Source organism: Apodemus sylvaticus, chromosome 8 (assembly GCF_947179515.1).
Source record: "Apodemus sylvaticus chromosome 8, mApoSyl1.1, whole genome shotgun sequence".
Lineage (NCBI taxonomy): Eukaryota > Metazoa > Chordata > Mammalia > Rodentia > Muridae > Apodemus > Apodemus sylvaticus.
This window is the reverse complement of record NC_067479.1, coordinates 110,706,876-110,721,878: the sequence shown is the minus strand read 5'-3', so window position 1 is coordinate 110,721,878 and position 15,003 is coordinate 110,706,876. Positions and strand designations below refer to the sequence as shown.

The 15,003-nt window shown below is 43.7% G+C and overlaps 1 protein-coding gene across 2 annotated transcripts in view; it reads right to left on the bottom strand.

Moving 5' to 3' along the window:
• The window catches only part of Ptprg (protein tyrosine phosphatase receptor type G), a 680,693-nt gene that overhangs the window by 198,344 nt on the left and 467,346 nt on the right, over positions 1-15,003 (bottom strand). For both annotated transcript variants that reach the window (XM_052190336.1, XM_052190337.1), the window contains exon 5: positions 5,299-5,394. In XM_052190336.1, the coding sequence (XP_052046296.1) occupies positions 5,299-5,394 (96 nt within the window). The remainder of the gene's footprint in view (positions 1-5,298; positions 5,395-15,003) is intronic.

The following is a 15,003-nucleotide window of genomic DNA, read 5'->3' as shown; positions in this document are numbered from 1 at the left end:
AAATGCATCTTTACGAATATTATATTACATTAGATGGCTCAGTGATGCCAAGGTTGGAAACCATCAGTTTGAGTGAACACAAGACACATTTATGTTCTTTACCCATCAAGAGTCTCGAGCTTCTGATATAACCAGCATCTTTATGGGCAAAGCACTGAGAGCCCCCCAGACTATGCCTTTTCCCAATCACAAAATTCACGGATGCGGTGAAGAACTTCAGAGGGGGTTCCTCTAATTTAATCCTACTGAGCAACAACTGAGGCAAAGTGTTGGCGTGACGCCTTGATGAGGTGGGTAAGGTAGAGGGTACAGGAAGAAGAGCAGCCATAGGCCTCTGTTTCAGAGAATTTATACCCCACTTCCTGGGATACCCCACAACTCCTAGTGAGCATTTACAATACTTGCTCACTGATAGACTGTGAGGATACCCAACTGCAAGCAACCCTGAAGAACCTCAGTATCAAGGCCAACTGAGTATTTGTCCCTGCAAGTTACAAAAGCAGTCACATACAAAAGATGCAAGGATGAATAGGGCCCCGGGCCCACAATGAGCTCATGACACAGGGGGCCAGAGGAGACAAGCAACGTAACAGCTTCTACATAAGATGCAAGGCTAGGGGGCACAGCAGGTCAAAAAGAGGACAAGTCCTATGTGCCTCAGACAGGTGGAGGAGAGGAAGGTGAAAGGCAGGAGCTGGAGAAAAATGCTTTGGAGCTAGCTCTGGATCAATGAGTCACCAAGAACTTCCCCTGCCTTCTCCATGTCTATAAATAATCCCAGGTGCTGCCATTTCATTTAATTACTAAGCCTCTCCAGATGGAGAAAAATAATTAAGCAGTCTGCCGTGCCGACATGATATAAAGAATAGGTTAGCAACTCGTGAGACATCTGAATTCTAATGTTTCCTTTCAACTATGAAGTAAGGGCAGAAAGGAAAAGGGGTGAATGACTTCGCAGACCTCAGGGAAAGCCATTTGAGTGCAGCTGAACCCTGGGTAGACTTGAAACAGAATGGGAGAGTGTGGGGAGGGCCAGGGTGCAGTTCCACTGGTGAAACCAGAGCGGCTCCTCTGAGATGTGGAGAGTGCACCAAGGGCTCCTGAAGATGGACTGTCATGAGGAAATACATCAGGGGCCTGGAGAGACAGCTCAGCAGTTAGGGGCACTTGCTCTTCCAGAGGACTCAAGTTCCTTCCAAATGAAATGGTGGCGGTCCACATCAGGCAGCTCACAAGCAGTTGTGACTAGGGCTTCTTGTGGAAGTGCGGGGGCTGACGGGATTTGGACAACTTTTTCTAGCCTCTCCAGATTCCTATACCAATATGGCATACACATAGTATAAATTTAAAATCTTAAAATACATGTTCAAAAAAAGAGAAATACTTCAAGATTTCTACTCTAATATTAATATATATGAATGAGCACAACACAATGTATTTAATTCTTAGAGCTACACCGACTGGTCGCGCCACTCCTACCATGGGAGCCATTTCATATCTTTGCATGCAGAGCAGATTTAGAAGTGATCCCACCCAGCCTGAAAGGAGAGAAAAGGGTATCTAACTGTACTTGACTCTTAATGCTTGCTGCATTTACAATCTTGAAATTCCCTAGACTCGATGAAAAATGAAGGAGGTGTCATACATGCACATGGAGGGCAGTGGGGGACTGCCTGCCCTGGGATACTCCACTGAAGAGTCAATGAACTCAACAGTCCTCCGGTGCTCTGTGCAAATGCAGCAGTGATGGAGTGTCTAAGAGGATGGCGGCAAACTTCCGCTGGCTAGATTGGAGCCCTCAGGGGGTGATGTGGGTTCCCACCTACTCCGGGTTGGAAAACAGGAAAGTATGACGGTGTGAAGAATGAAGCACAATGAAGAAACTGCTTACAAATGAGAAGCAAAGAAAAGGCGAACCTGATTCAGGGGTTCTGGTCAAAAATACACGCCTACCCAAAGTGTGGTTATCCTGAGTATGAGATACTCTCCCCTCAAGACTTCAAGGGAAGTCAATAAAGTCTTTTAGTGCATTATTTTAAAAGTAAACTATCCTTCTACAAATTGCCCAGTTATTCTCCTGATTCTCACTCACATAAGCATGAGTATATTCTTACTTTTTTAACCAGATAACCAATAAGAAAATGGCTTAAAAGACTACTTTAATAAATCTCTGAGCGTTTTACATTTTAATCAGCATTCAAGCAAGGTTAACAATAGAGAATATTCAAAGTTCTATTCTAAAAAACAAGACAATTATTTTAATTTTTGTACCACACTATTTATTCTCTGGAATGATTTAACAACAAATTCCTTTATCCTTTGCCAAGTGTTTACTTGAAAAAAAAATTTTTTAAGTCCTTTAAAATAAAACTTTAGTTTTACTTAGCTTTTTTTCTTCCAAGGCCTGTAAGCCCCAAGGTGATCTGTGTGACTTGGAGATGATGGGGTATAATCTGGATACATTCCTGCCAGATTACCAGAATCCACAGAGCAAGTGGCTCTCAGCTTTGTGGACCAGCCAGCACTGCAGTCACATGGGTCTGCACACGGAAGTGGTGCACCTGCCATTTATCAGGGTTCACAGGGACACTTGCAGGAGAGGCCTTGATAACTTTAAATACTAAGATGGGCTCTCAAGTTGAGCTGTTACCAAAGATGCCAGCTGCCGCTCAAAGTCTCTGCAGTTCATGGCCAGCATAGCGATGCTAAGAATATGTAGACTTGAAAGCAGATGCTCCCATCTCATGGAAAGCACACCATGTGACAATGGGAAGGCACTTCCCTCCAAGGCAGGCAGACACTCCTCATCTTGATGACAACTAGCAAAACATTTTAAGTAAACCTTTCCATACTTAGCTTTTTAAAAACTTTAAAGTTTCAACAAGTCATGTCTATGATCTGCAATAAAGCAGGTGCATGAAACTAAATTTAAGTTAAACAAGACTCTCTCTGGTCCACCTGCTGGGCCTGTGCTCAATACAATGCTCTGGCCACACTGTGAACCTTACAGACCTAACCATAGTGAAGGGAGAGAAAGTACCAGGACTACTCAGAGCAACAGACTCATGCGTGGGTAGGGCTTGTCAACAGGAGGACTAACACCTACGCAAAAACATAACAGGACCACTCCATGGTATGGTAAAGGGGAAGGTTCTTGTTGTAGATAAAGGAGAGAGAGCAGCCAGAGTACCTGGAAGAGTCCAGAGCAGAGAGAGAAAGTAGTAGATTGAACTTGGCCTTGAGAGAAGAAGGAGCAGAGCAGTGAGAGAAAGGGAACACAGAGAGAGGGGGAGAGTGGGAAAACAGAGAGAGTGGGAGGAGGGAGACAGGGGTGGGACATAGGGAATGCAGGGTAAAGAGAGAGCACAGTCAACCAGAGTCATACTGAGCTCTTGAGCTAAGAGAAGATCAGGATGGGGAGGAAGCCAGAAGAGCCAGGATACTTACTGGTGGACACTGAAACGCTTAATGTGGACCTGTGATAGATACTGAGGGAGCCTCGAGGCACTGAGAAGGGAAAAGGCTCCTTTATGGTAAAGAACCAGTTTCACAAGTTCCCAAGGAAGGCTGGCTTTTATCTACCCTCCAGAATTTGGGGAAACGGAGTGTCCTTTGAACCTGAAAACCTACACAGAACTTGGCCTTGCTATTTGTACCATGTCACCCTGGATCGTCAAACCGTAATAGCCAAAGACAAGGTGAGAGTGAGGTGTGTTTCTATTTAGAGGTGTGTGCGCATGTGTGTGCATACATGTGTGCACATGCATGTGCATGCAAGTATGGACACATGTGTGTGCACCTGATGAGTGTGTATATATGTTTGTGTGCACATGCAAGTGTATGTATGCATGCACACATGTGTGTCCATGATCTGTGTGTATGTGATGTGTGGATGGGGTGGGGAATATACATGTGTGAATGTCAGAGAGTAACTCTATCCTTATATGTTTATATGTGGGTTCTCAGGGGAACTCAGATCACACTTGCACAGCAACCATCTTCCACCCAGAAAGAAACATCGCCTCCCCATGTTTTAGACAAATAACAAATACTGTATGCACCGGAGTACAGTGCTCTGTAGAGGCCAGAGGCTCTGTGCAGGCTCTGAAGAGGTAATCAGATCCCCTGGAGCTGTACTTACAGGCATTTGTGAGTGATCTGACATGGGACCTGAACTCAGGTCCTCCTAAGTATGGTTCATCATATAAGGAGATTCAAAACCGAAAATAACCAGACTGAACTTTTTCTTTCTATTGCAGACACAAAGTAAACTCTAATGTCTCAGCACACAGGTGCCTTGACCCAGAAGAGAACTGAGGCAGCTCAGTACAGATGTGCCCAACACAATTCTGTTCCTTTTATTATATACCCTATATATTTTTGTCTCTAGGACAGCAAGTCAAAACTTGCTGTAGAGTAAACAAAACAAAACAAACAAAACAATGAAATGTACATTCAATTTCTTTACACATGAAGTAGGAGCTGTGTCCTAGAACCACTTCAAACACTCAAAACATAGATTTCACAGGTAGGGGACTTGGTAGCTTGCCTGCCCAAGACTCTATAATTTGTCCTACATTTAACAAGTGTTTGTGGAAGACTCAAAAAGCAAAGAATTCAAACATTTTGGTGAAACATACATCTAAATCAATACTTGAAGCATTTTATGAAGTACCTTTCCTATACAAACAGCACCCTCCTCCACCCAACTCTGTATCTTGGGTCACAGCTGCAGTCCTAGCACAGTAAAGCTAAAGCAGGAGGATTACTGTGAATTTCAGACTTGTTTGCATTACAATGTAAGACTCTATCCTAAACAAAATAAGAGATGGAAGACCAAGGAATGGCAAGTTACAGTGGGGTCCTGGGATAGGAAGAAAGGGTCTTCCCAGCAAGAAGCTGATGCTATTAATACTTCTTCAGGCAATGTCCAATTTCAAAGTTGCTGGAAAGAAAGCTACTTCCTTTTCATCTGCCTCTTATTATTCTGAAGGAACCTGTTTGAAACACTTCAGCCACAAAGTAAGTTAGATGATAAATGTGTTCCTCAATCCGAATGCCAGGCAAGTAGCAATAAAATCAGAATAATTCATGCAAAAATTTTCATTACGTTTCTAAACATACTTATTTACATTTTAAATCACACATTAGACAATATGAAATATCTTTCATTTAGACAGGTGTGAACTAGAAAACAGATGCATTCATTAAACATGGAACAATTCGGCAAATTAAGGGAAAAAAATTAAAAAAAAAAAAACCTCTCTGGTTGAAGTACTTCAGCCACTGTTAACTTACTTGAAAAAATATGGCCATAGCTCCAATTATTCTGTTCTCGGAAATCGCTGTTTGAAAGCTGTCAAAGTCGTCTGGATTGTAAAAGAAAATCTGCATCTGTAAAAAAATAGTTTTAAAAATGTATTAGGAAAAATTTCCAACCTGTGGAAAAGTAGAGAATACATAAGACCTGTTTACCACATCCTAAGGCCTCACCTGGCTTATTCTCCCAGCCACAGCTCTCCTTGGCTAAAGCCTGTGAGAACGCATCCCAGACACCCCTTCATTTTACTTCAGAAAACCCAACTGACTGTATCTGCACTGCCCAAAACACTACTACTGATGCATTCCTCTGGCCTTTACCCAGAGTCATGATGAAACCTTCCCAAGAGGCAAAGCTTGAACACAGTTCAGCATAGTCAAGTAGAAAGCTAAGCCTCTGAGGGGTAGCCTGAATGTTACATTATCAACACACGATAGATCACTTGAACATAAACACAGAGGATTATAAGCCATATCTCAGGAGATTATGGGAAACACCTGAAGAGTATATGTCAGAAATTTCACCAAGAAGCAAGTATAATGATAAAAGCAGTGAAATCAGTTTTATCATTTACTGTGTGCATAAAAGCTATTCCACACATCACATCACTGAATGTACTTCAAAAGCTCTAGGAAGAAGGAAGTAAAGGCGTGGGAAGTGCTTCAGGCAGTGTCCATGAGTCACTTCAGGTTGAATACCACAGTGCTCATCACTCCAGAGGCTCTCACTCCAACTGGAAAGGCCTTCTTCTGTATGTAGCTGAGTTTCTTATTTAAAAAAGAAAACAAAAAACCAAAACCCAAGCACCTCAACTTGGTGTCACCACACGGTTTGAATACTTCAGTGCGCCCTGATGTTTAAAAAGAGGAAGCATGGAAGGATGACAGAAGCCTCCTGAGACTGCATACGTTGTTCTTATCCCAGCACCACCGCCTCCTTGTCCGGGCAAACCTCAGTGAGGCGGCGACGTTCTCCAGCAGCCTCTCGACACATAGAGTCAAGTGCAGGGTGGTTATGAGGATAAAAACCATGAGGACAACATCACTGCAACAACAGCACATGCTAACACCAGCAGACTTCTTAAAAGTCCTAGGGAGAGGACTGGAGAGATGGCTCAGTGGTTAAGAAGACTGGATGTTCTTCTAGGAGAATCAGATTTGATTCCCAGGATCCACATGGTGGCTCACAACCACCAGTAAGTCAAGATCTGCCAGCCTTTTGACCTCTTAGGACACCAGGCACACACAGACATTCATACTGGCAAAAATACTCGTACACACAGAATAAAAATTTTAAAGGTAAAACCACAATCTTAACAAGGAATCGTTGGACTCAGTCTCTGAGGACAACCTGGTCCTTGAGAACACTCAGTTGTCCTATGGTGGGTCTCCTCTCTCTCTGCAGTGTTCTCCCAGCTCCCAAATGCCGTGCTAAAATGGCCTCTAATGGGAAGGATGTTCACATCCGGCTGGGAGCTCGCAGAGGTTGATATTGAAGAAAAATATTCCAAGCAGACCAAGGGAAATTAAGGTGACTCAATATAGGCCAAAGATTAATGGAGCCGTCACGGCAACATAAACCAAGATGGTGCCGAAAAGGTCATGTCTGCAGGGTGTGTTGACTGAGGTATCAAACCACTTTCTAGGGATAGTCAGGAATCCATGGGAGGAAGAGAGAGACTCTTTGGGAAAATTTCTCTTTGAAAACAAATTCATCTTCTTAAGGCCTTTAATTCTTACCAATGCTGGTCGTTTGGACAGCTTTGGACATCATGAATTTACACTTAGAGGTACTAAGTGTAAGTCCACTACTTGAGGTAGAGATTCAAACCATTTTAATATTGGGTCAGCTGCTTCAGGTTCAAAGCCACTAAATCAAGAAAAAAAAATCTCCACACAAGTGTATTCAGAAAATTACACTTCACTTTCCTTTTAAAACTCAGACTCTCAGAGTAAGTAGGTTCCAGAAAGCTTTCTTCTGCTTCGGCCCTTGAACAGGGCAGTCCTGTTAATGTAGTACCTGAATAGCCTGGGCTATAAAACACATTAAGATCTGTTCAAGGGCACTTTCATTGATAGCTTGGGAAGGAAATGCATTTTTGGAAAACATGTTTGAGTTGAGGCTCCGCCCACCTGAATAATAAAATGTCTTTTAAGGAGACCACTAGTGCAGGTGAGAAATATCAATTTCCCTTGATATTGCTTTCAAGTTGCAGCTTACTGAATTATATTCACATGTGAAGCTATCTAAAGATAAAGTAAATAAAGGGATAAAGTTTTGCTGGATTAACTGGGCTCCAGCAACTTGTTATGGAAGAGAAAAAAATCGGGGTAGAGTCTGGCAATTATTTTTGCAAGGACATCTCCGACAAACATTTTTGGTTACGTCAGTCTTCATGACTCTGGTTTTGGCTTATACTGAGTCCCTCTGAGTTAACTTTGCCTTCTGGTTACTTATTCCAATGTCAGATCTCCAAGAATCTCCAGTGGCCTGCAAGGTTTCTGCATTTATTTTCAAAAGCCACACCCAAACCTTAGTTGTCCATGCATGCATGCACATAACCCTTGCATTTGGGTGGCTGAGGCAGGTGGTTGCATAGAAGATTTCGACTGAAACAAAACAACCACAATAACAACCGCGGCCAAGAGCCATCATAGACTTTTCATAAACATGATGGAAATTTGCAGTATAGTAATTTCTGCCAAAGACAAATCCTGCAATAAGTTGAGGGAAAGGCCTGGAGAGTCCAGAGATGGACTGACAGAGATGTCTGCTAACAATGCCACCAGCCTTACCACCAGCTCCGCAATAATTTACATTCTGTCCCACTGGCCCTTGCCCTGTGTCTGTGGACACCCCTTTATCTACTACACCTTTATCTTCTGCTCAATCACCTGAAGGAAGAGGGAGATAGTGGGTCCCATCTACTGAACACTTAAGTGTGTAATTTCTAAGAATAAGGATATCCTCTTACTTGATCACTGTGTAATTGTTACAATAAGGAAATTTCACATTCATGTGATCCCATTATCCAATTCTCGGTTCACTTTCAAATTTAGAAAGTGCCCAATAAAAGCCTATTAAAGACCATCGTGCAGTACTCAATGTAGGATGCAACCCAGGATTAACTCTGCACAAGGTTACCAGCCTGTTCTATCTGCTCCCACTGCCATCTGGGACAACTCCCTGGCTGTCTTGACTCTGAGAATGAGATGCCACAAGGACAATTAAACCTAAGCCTGTGCTCTGCCTCGTCAGTTTCTCGAGGGTCAATTCAAGTGGAACATTCTGTGGAACCTGCCATACAATACTACTCTCTCTATTCAGTGTACCAGGTCAGCATGACTATGACATGGGTTTATTCTAATACTAGGACTATTTAACACAGTCAAAGGGGACTATAAAGCTTTACATCTTCATTTGGAAATAGAAAAACAAAATCTCTGTAGGGAGATCTTGTGAAACAAGACGCCCACAGGCTCCTCACCCTCCCTCCACCATTAGCTTGGGCATCCACTTATGATTCTCTTAACCCTGCTTTTCCTGTATGTATGAAAAGGAATCTCATACAAACACCATCTCTCCCTTTTCTAGGATTTTTTTCATTTACATGTGTATGTGTGTGTGTGTGGGGGGGGGGGGAGCACACACACATTCAGGCCTGCTTTGGTTTTTACTTTACTCAATCCATGGAAATTCCTAACATTATTATTACCTTACCACTCTGCCCAGAGGGAGAGTCCACAGCCAGTTCTCCTTTTGGTCAGCTACACCCTTCCCTTTTCACACCACTGTCTCTGATAAGACACGCCTTGCTTAGGCCTCACCCAGTACTTTATCTATTCCTGCCATAAAAACACCATGTCCCTCCCCCCCAGCAAATATGGATTCTTTTGGTGGGAAGTGTGGTTTAAAGACCCAGGAACTCAGTGTTTTCCAGATGTACTAAAAGTAGACAACTTTAGTTCTTCAAGAACACATTATAGCTGAAGGCCACTGGATCCATTCTGAATAGGCTGACCCCTGGAGAGGTAAGGAAGCTCAATCAACCCTGTGAATGCATGTCACATGGTTTTCCTTTCTCACAGAGACTAAATGAATGAAACTAAACTAGAAAATCACTGACAGGTGGGACAAGGTAGGGAGATCTGTTGTGTCACCATTTCAAAGCCAGGGTGATGATGGTGGGCCTCACCATGCCTACCAAGTAGAGTGGAACCAGACAATTCTCCATCTAGCCAGGCCAGTGTATGCCTTGGCAAGAACACCATATGGCATCACAGGACACTTGGAAAGTAGTAACTTATAAGGGGAAACAAATCAGAAGGAAGTCTCATCACCGGCCAGGACACAGGTGCTAATACAGATGGGGAGATGCTTGCATAAGCCCTGGGCGATGTGGGGTAGGCACAGTGATGGCGCTAACAACAGGCAATAGTGAATGGCCTTGGGTGCAAAGGAATGTACTCAGAGACGAAGATGCTCTCTGCCCTTCTTACACTGCTCAGCTTCACTCTCATTTAAAATTGACTCTCAGTGTACTGTGGCTGGATGTGTGTATGTCTTTCAATTTGCATCACTGTGCATATAAAGTTGAATGAACTACAATTGATCAATCTGAAAGAAGAGGCTTATCATTATTCTGCACATTTATTGACCACCTACAGCATATCGAATTTTGTGTTATCACTCATTACTACTCTGTGAATAAGACATTGCCATGAGTATCAGGTAAGAAAAGCAAGTCTTTGCAAGACCTCCAACATCCAACATTTTCAAAGCTCTGAAAAAAGAAGAGTATATTAGTGTAGAAAAGTGACCTTTTCCCTCAGAGATCAAGGCCTTCATCATTGCATTTCCTCACACCTGGCAATAATGTCTGCTTAGTGGTGACTCTGAATATGACACCATGACAGATGAAGACACAGTCAAGGCCTAGAAGACCAAGTACTAATGAGACAAGGCTACTGTTTTCTTAGAATGCCAAATGTAGGTAGATACATGGAAAAAGAACTTAAGGCAGTAGATGGATGGTGGTCAAGTGATGTATATGGTAAATAAGGACTAATCTGGGCCAGCCAGGGGACAGATGGGATGGCTTCATAAACGTGAACTCCTTCTCCAATGTTTAGTGTTATGTGTGTGCCCAACTCAGGTCTCAGTGACTGTGACTATGGACACAAAAGGAAACTACCCCAACTCAAGAGAGGACAACCCTCGTGTTCTTCTCTGCAGACCCTGAAGTGCTACAGTTATAGTATCTCTTAGAAAACTCTGCTCCCCTCACACACTCCCATGCAAGGCAAGGGGGAAAAGTGATCACAGCGAAATAAAGAAGGAAATGGTGCCCACGCAGCTCAGAGGACAGGCCGGTAGCTAAACAATGTAGGTAACTGGACCTGCCAGGAAGTTTTCATACAGGGAAGAACACATAGACAAAAGCTACAGGATAAAAGAGTTAGAGGAACTGGAGAGATGGCTTAGTGGCTACAAAAGCAAAAGCTTTTGCTAAGGGTCTAGTATCCTGAACCTGTCTGGTATCCTTAGCAGCTCAGAAATGACATCACCAGAGGATTTGGCGTCCCCTTCTGGCAGTGCCAGTACATACAATCATGTGTGTGTGCCTCCAACCAAGACAGACACAAAGGGACCTGAGAAAGATGAATTACACCATGAGGGGGGTAAGAAATGGCATGCGACGTCTAGCCAGGAAGCAGCCGTGTGGAGAAGGACATAGGCAGAGGCAACACGGGAGGGAGGAGGAGAAATGCAGGATGGTTTTAAATCATGGCTGGGGAAAGTCTGCAGAGAGCCTGCTGGGACGCAGCAGTGGGCAAGATGAAGGTGCCCAAGACTGAAAATGTCTCCAGAGGTCAAAGGGAAAATTCTAAACACACTGAGCTCTTTCTGGTCCACTTTCTGCATAACTTGTACTGGGTGATATGCACACATAAGTAAAATCTGAGTTCCTACAGTGTACCACTGCCTCTGTTAAGCCAGATTGCACACACATTACACAAAACAAGCCAAACTTAAGGACCGACTTAAGGAAGGGAGGATGTATTGGCTCACAGTTCTAGGGCACACTGCCTCAGGGCAGAGGGGTTAATCTTGATAGCAAGAGCTTGCAACAGGCTCTCATATTCCATTCTGGCCAGGATCCCCGCCCCTAGAATGGTACCACTCACACACAGAATGCATCTTCTTCACCTAGTCAGCCCAAGCTAGAATATTACAGACATGCCCACAGCAGTGCCTCCCAGGTGACCCCAGGTAATCCAATTACATTAACAATCGAGTTTAACCACCATATACATCAAAACATGCTCCAGTTCTTGAATTCTACCAATGCCATTAGCCAGAAAGATCTACGCAGGCAAAACATCAGTCAATTTGGCTCAAGGATGTGCCTGGCACAGTGTTGGTTTATGCTACTGGTTTGTTTCTGAAAGAATGAGTAGGGGCGCTGAGCGGCTTGATGCCCAAATGACAATGTCATCAGCAAGTCCTCAAAGCCTTTGATAGTTCTAGGAATAAATAACAAGAGGCAGCATGGGACCAGGACACTGAAAGAACAAAGAGGTTTAAGCTTCTGGCATCAAAGTCTTTAAAGTTCCCATAAAGTGGCTAAGTAGCCCCAGGTATGGTTCTGTTAAGCACAGATTACATACATTAACTTCTCTTTAATGCACACGACACTGAATCATTTTTTAACTGACTCTGGACTGTGACTATGATATTCAAGCACAAAAAGGTCTTATTCATTTTAATTACGGAGAAAATGGTAAACAATTGCAATATATATATATATATATATATATCACAATAATTTATAATACAAACAAAGTTTATTATGATCTAGGGCACTTACATTTTATGAAGATTTATTTTTATGTATAAAATTCTGGGCATAGGCATTTGTGTGTGTGCATATGAGTTTGGATACCAAAGCAGACCAGAAGAGGCCACTGGATCTCCTGGAACTGGAGATACATGTAGTATTAGCCAGGCAGTGAGAGTGCTGGAACCACATTTACATCATCTGTAAGAGCAGCATGTGCCCTTAAACACTGAGCCACCATTCCAGATCTCGGAGGTATTTTTAGAAGGATCACTATATTTTGTGGTATAATTATCAGAATTTTATTTTCTGCTTCAGCTTCAGATTATAAGACTATAAGAGTCTACTAGATTCATCCCTGTGATGTAGACAGGTTTTTTCCTAATCAGTCAAAGGTATGAGGTCCCTATAATGTCAACCTTCAGACACCAGATTGTAACAACAAACTCTAGACTAAATCACATAGCCCTGTGCATATCACATGATGAAAGCAATCTGGCCCAGTGACCTGATGACCATATCTTCATTCACCACAATCAGGCTCCTCCCAGGGAACAGGCCCCGGTCACAACCCAACTTCACCCTCTTGTGCCTGAGAGGAAGTTGTCCTCGAAGGGGGTACTCTGAGATAAAGAGCTTAGGTTTGTGAAGTCAGAGTTCATTTGCTGATAGAAGGTTTTGGACTTATTTATCTCTTTTTAGTATATATCGACTATACACAATATGGATTTCATCATGAAATCTCTTATGCAATACTGCACTTGGATCCTCTTCACACACAACCACCACCCTCATCTCTCCATTTCTTGACAATCTGCTTTCTCTTTCAAAGTATTCTACCTACTAACTCTCATGTCCCCACTTGGTGATCCAGTCAGTTTAATTACAGTTACTTGGGTGTGGGGTTATAGGGAAATGGGCAGCTTACTAGTGACTGCACGGCTGAAGAACATCTTTCTCTCCCAGGGCCCATTAACTACCGGTAGATCCATAAAGATGGACAGGGCCTCCTGAGACCCTGGGCTCAGGTTCCCATCTGGAAATCCAAGGCCACTCTCAGCTCCATGCACTGCTGCAGGGAAGTCAGGGTAGAGGAGACAGCTCCCATTTCCCACTGTGAACCTGCACCGGCAGAGGGATGTGTCAATTATGGTGAGATCGATCCTTTCCACATGCCAGCCAGACTCCCGGTGAGTCACTCGCAAGGGTGCAGGCCCAAGCAGCTTTCACTGAAAGAGTATTTTTAGAAGAACTAACTTGTGAAGAGGAATGGATATGCAGCATGTCTGCCGGCAAAGCGACATTCAAATAAACATTCCGGAAGGCTTGTTTAATCCCATGCTGTTTAGCACACAACGCCGGCATCTTTATTAATTGCTTTCTGCAATTAATGCAAAGATGCTCCCAGCATCTTTGTACCTGGGGTTCTACTTTTTGGAGCAGATGAGCCCAAAGTGCACACCAGGTCTAACGGTCGGTCATAAGAACAGGAGCCAGGTCCACTGGGGGTCTTGTGAGTTCTCTCTGTACCTTCTTTATTCCTTTTCACACTTCTGCAGGAGTGGCTGCCGGAACTCCTGGTCCAGGCACACATCTCTGCACTCTCCTCTGTCAGGGAAGAATGTGGACCCTTGGCGACTAAGCAAAGTTGTGTGTTTCCCAGGAATTCACTCTGTATGATTTACGACTTTTTTACTTTGAGTTAAGCTAAAGTTCGGACAGACATGAGGTAGATTCTGCACTGTACACTGGAACTGTCTCATGCTCTGACTCCTCATCATCCACTTAGGGAAGGGAGCAATAAGCTGCAGTTCCCCACTTAATGCTATGTGACACAGGAAGCAAGCCACCGACATCCCCCAGAGTATACTCAAGCAAAGCACAGCAGCACTCTGTGGGGCAGAGCAAATAAAATCAGCCAAGGACGGCACCTGCTCTCATGTCTTACACACTGGATGGCACAGTTGTCCACGGCCATAAATTCTGTTTAAGAGGAACGAGGAGAGAAAATGCAAATAACTCTGCAAACGGACTGCATACAAGGTTCTCAGATGGGAGCTAGCACATCTAACATCCAAGGATGTAACAGATAGACACATGGAGACAGCCTCACTCCAGCCACAGTCGTAGACAGAGTTCACTGAGCAGAGCCACACAGAGAGATGGGGAGCAGGGAGGAAACCTCTCTCTGCAGCCTACAGGCAGCACAGTGGCTCCCCGGAGGGAGGGCAGAGCCTCCAAAAGGCCCATGGGAGGTTGAATTCTCTTTCTGGATTCTCTTTCTGGCCTGAGCAGTAGATGCCAGAGGAACTGGGCGACATGCTCAGTAAGTATGGACTTTCCTCAATGGTGACTAGAAAACCACTTCCCCAGTAGTTGTGCTGCTGGACCTGGGAGGGACACAATTTGTCTTTACAGAGTCTGCTATCCAGAAATAATCCCAGCATTAGGAGTCCTAGGCAAGAGGACTGCCTGCCACAACTTGAAGGCCAGCAGTCAGGCTACCGTGTAGTCTGACAGACCGTGAGATAAGAGGTCAGTTAATGCACGATGAAGTTCAGCATACATGTCCAGAATGTGCTCACCCCTGTCATGCTCCCTACTGAGTAAATCATTTAAAAAAGGATTATAACTAAAAATAACAAAATAAAAAGGCACAGTGGCACACACCTGAATTCCCAGCACTTGGGATGGTTGGGCAGGAGGATTGCTTCAAATTCAACTTTTAGACCCTTTTCAGAAAAGCAAAATAAAACAAAAACAAGCCATCGTTTCCTTGTGTTTGTAGTGTGTGTGTGTAGTATGTGTGTATACACAAGGTTAGCTCTAGAACTCACTGCTT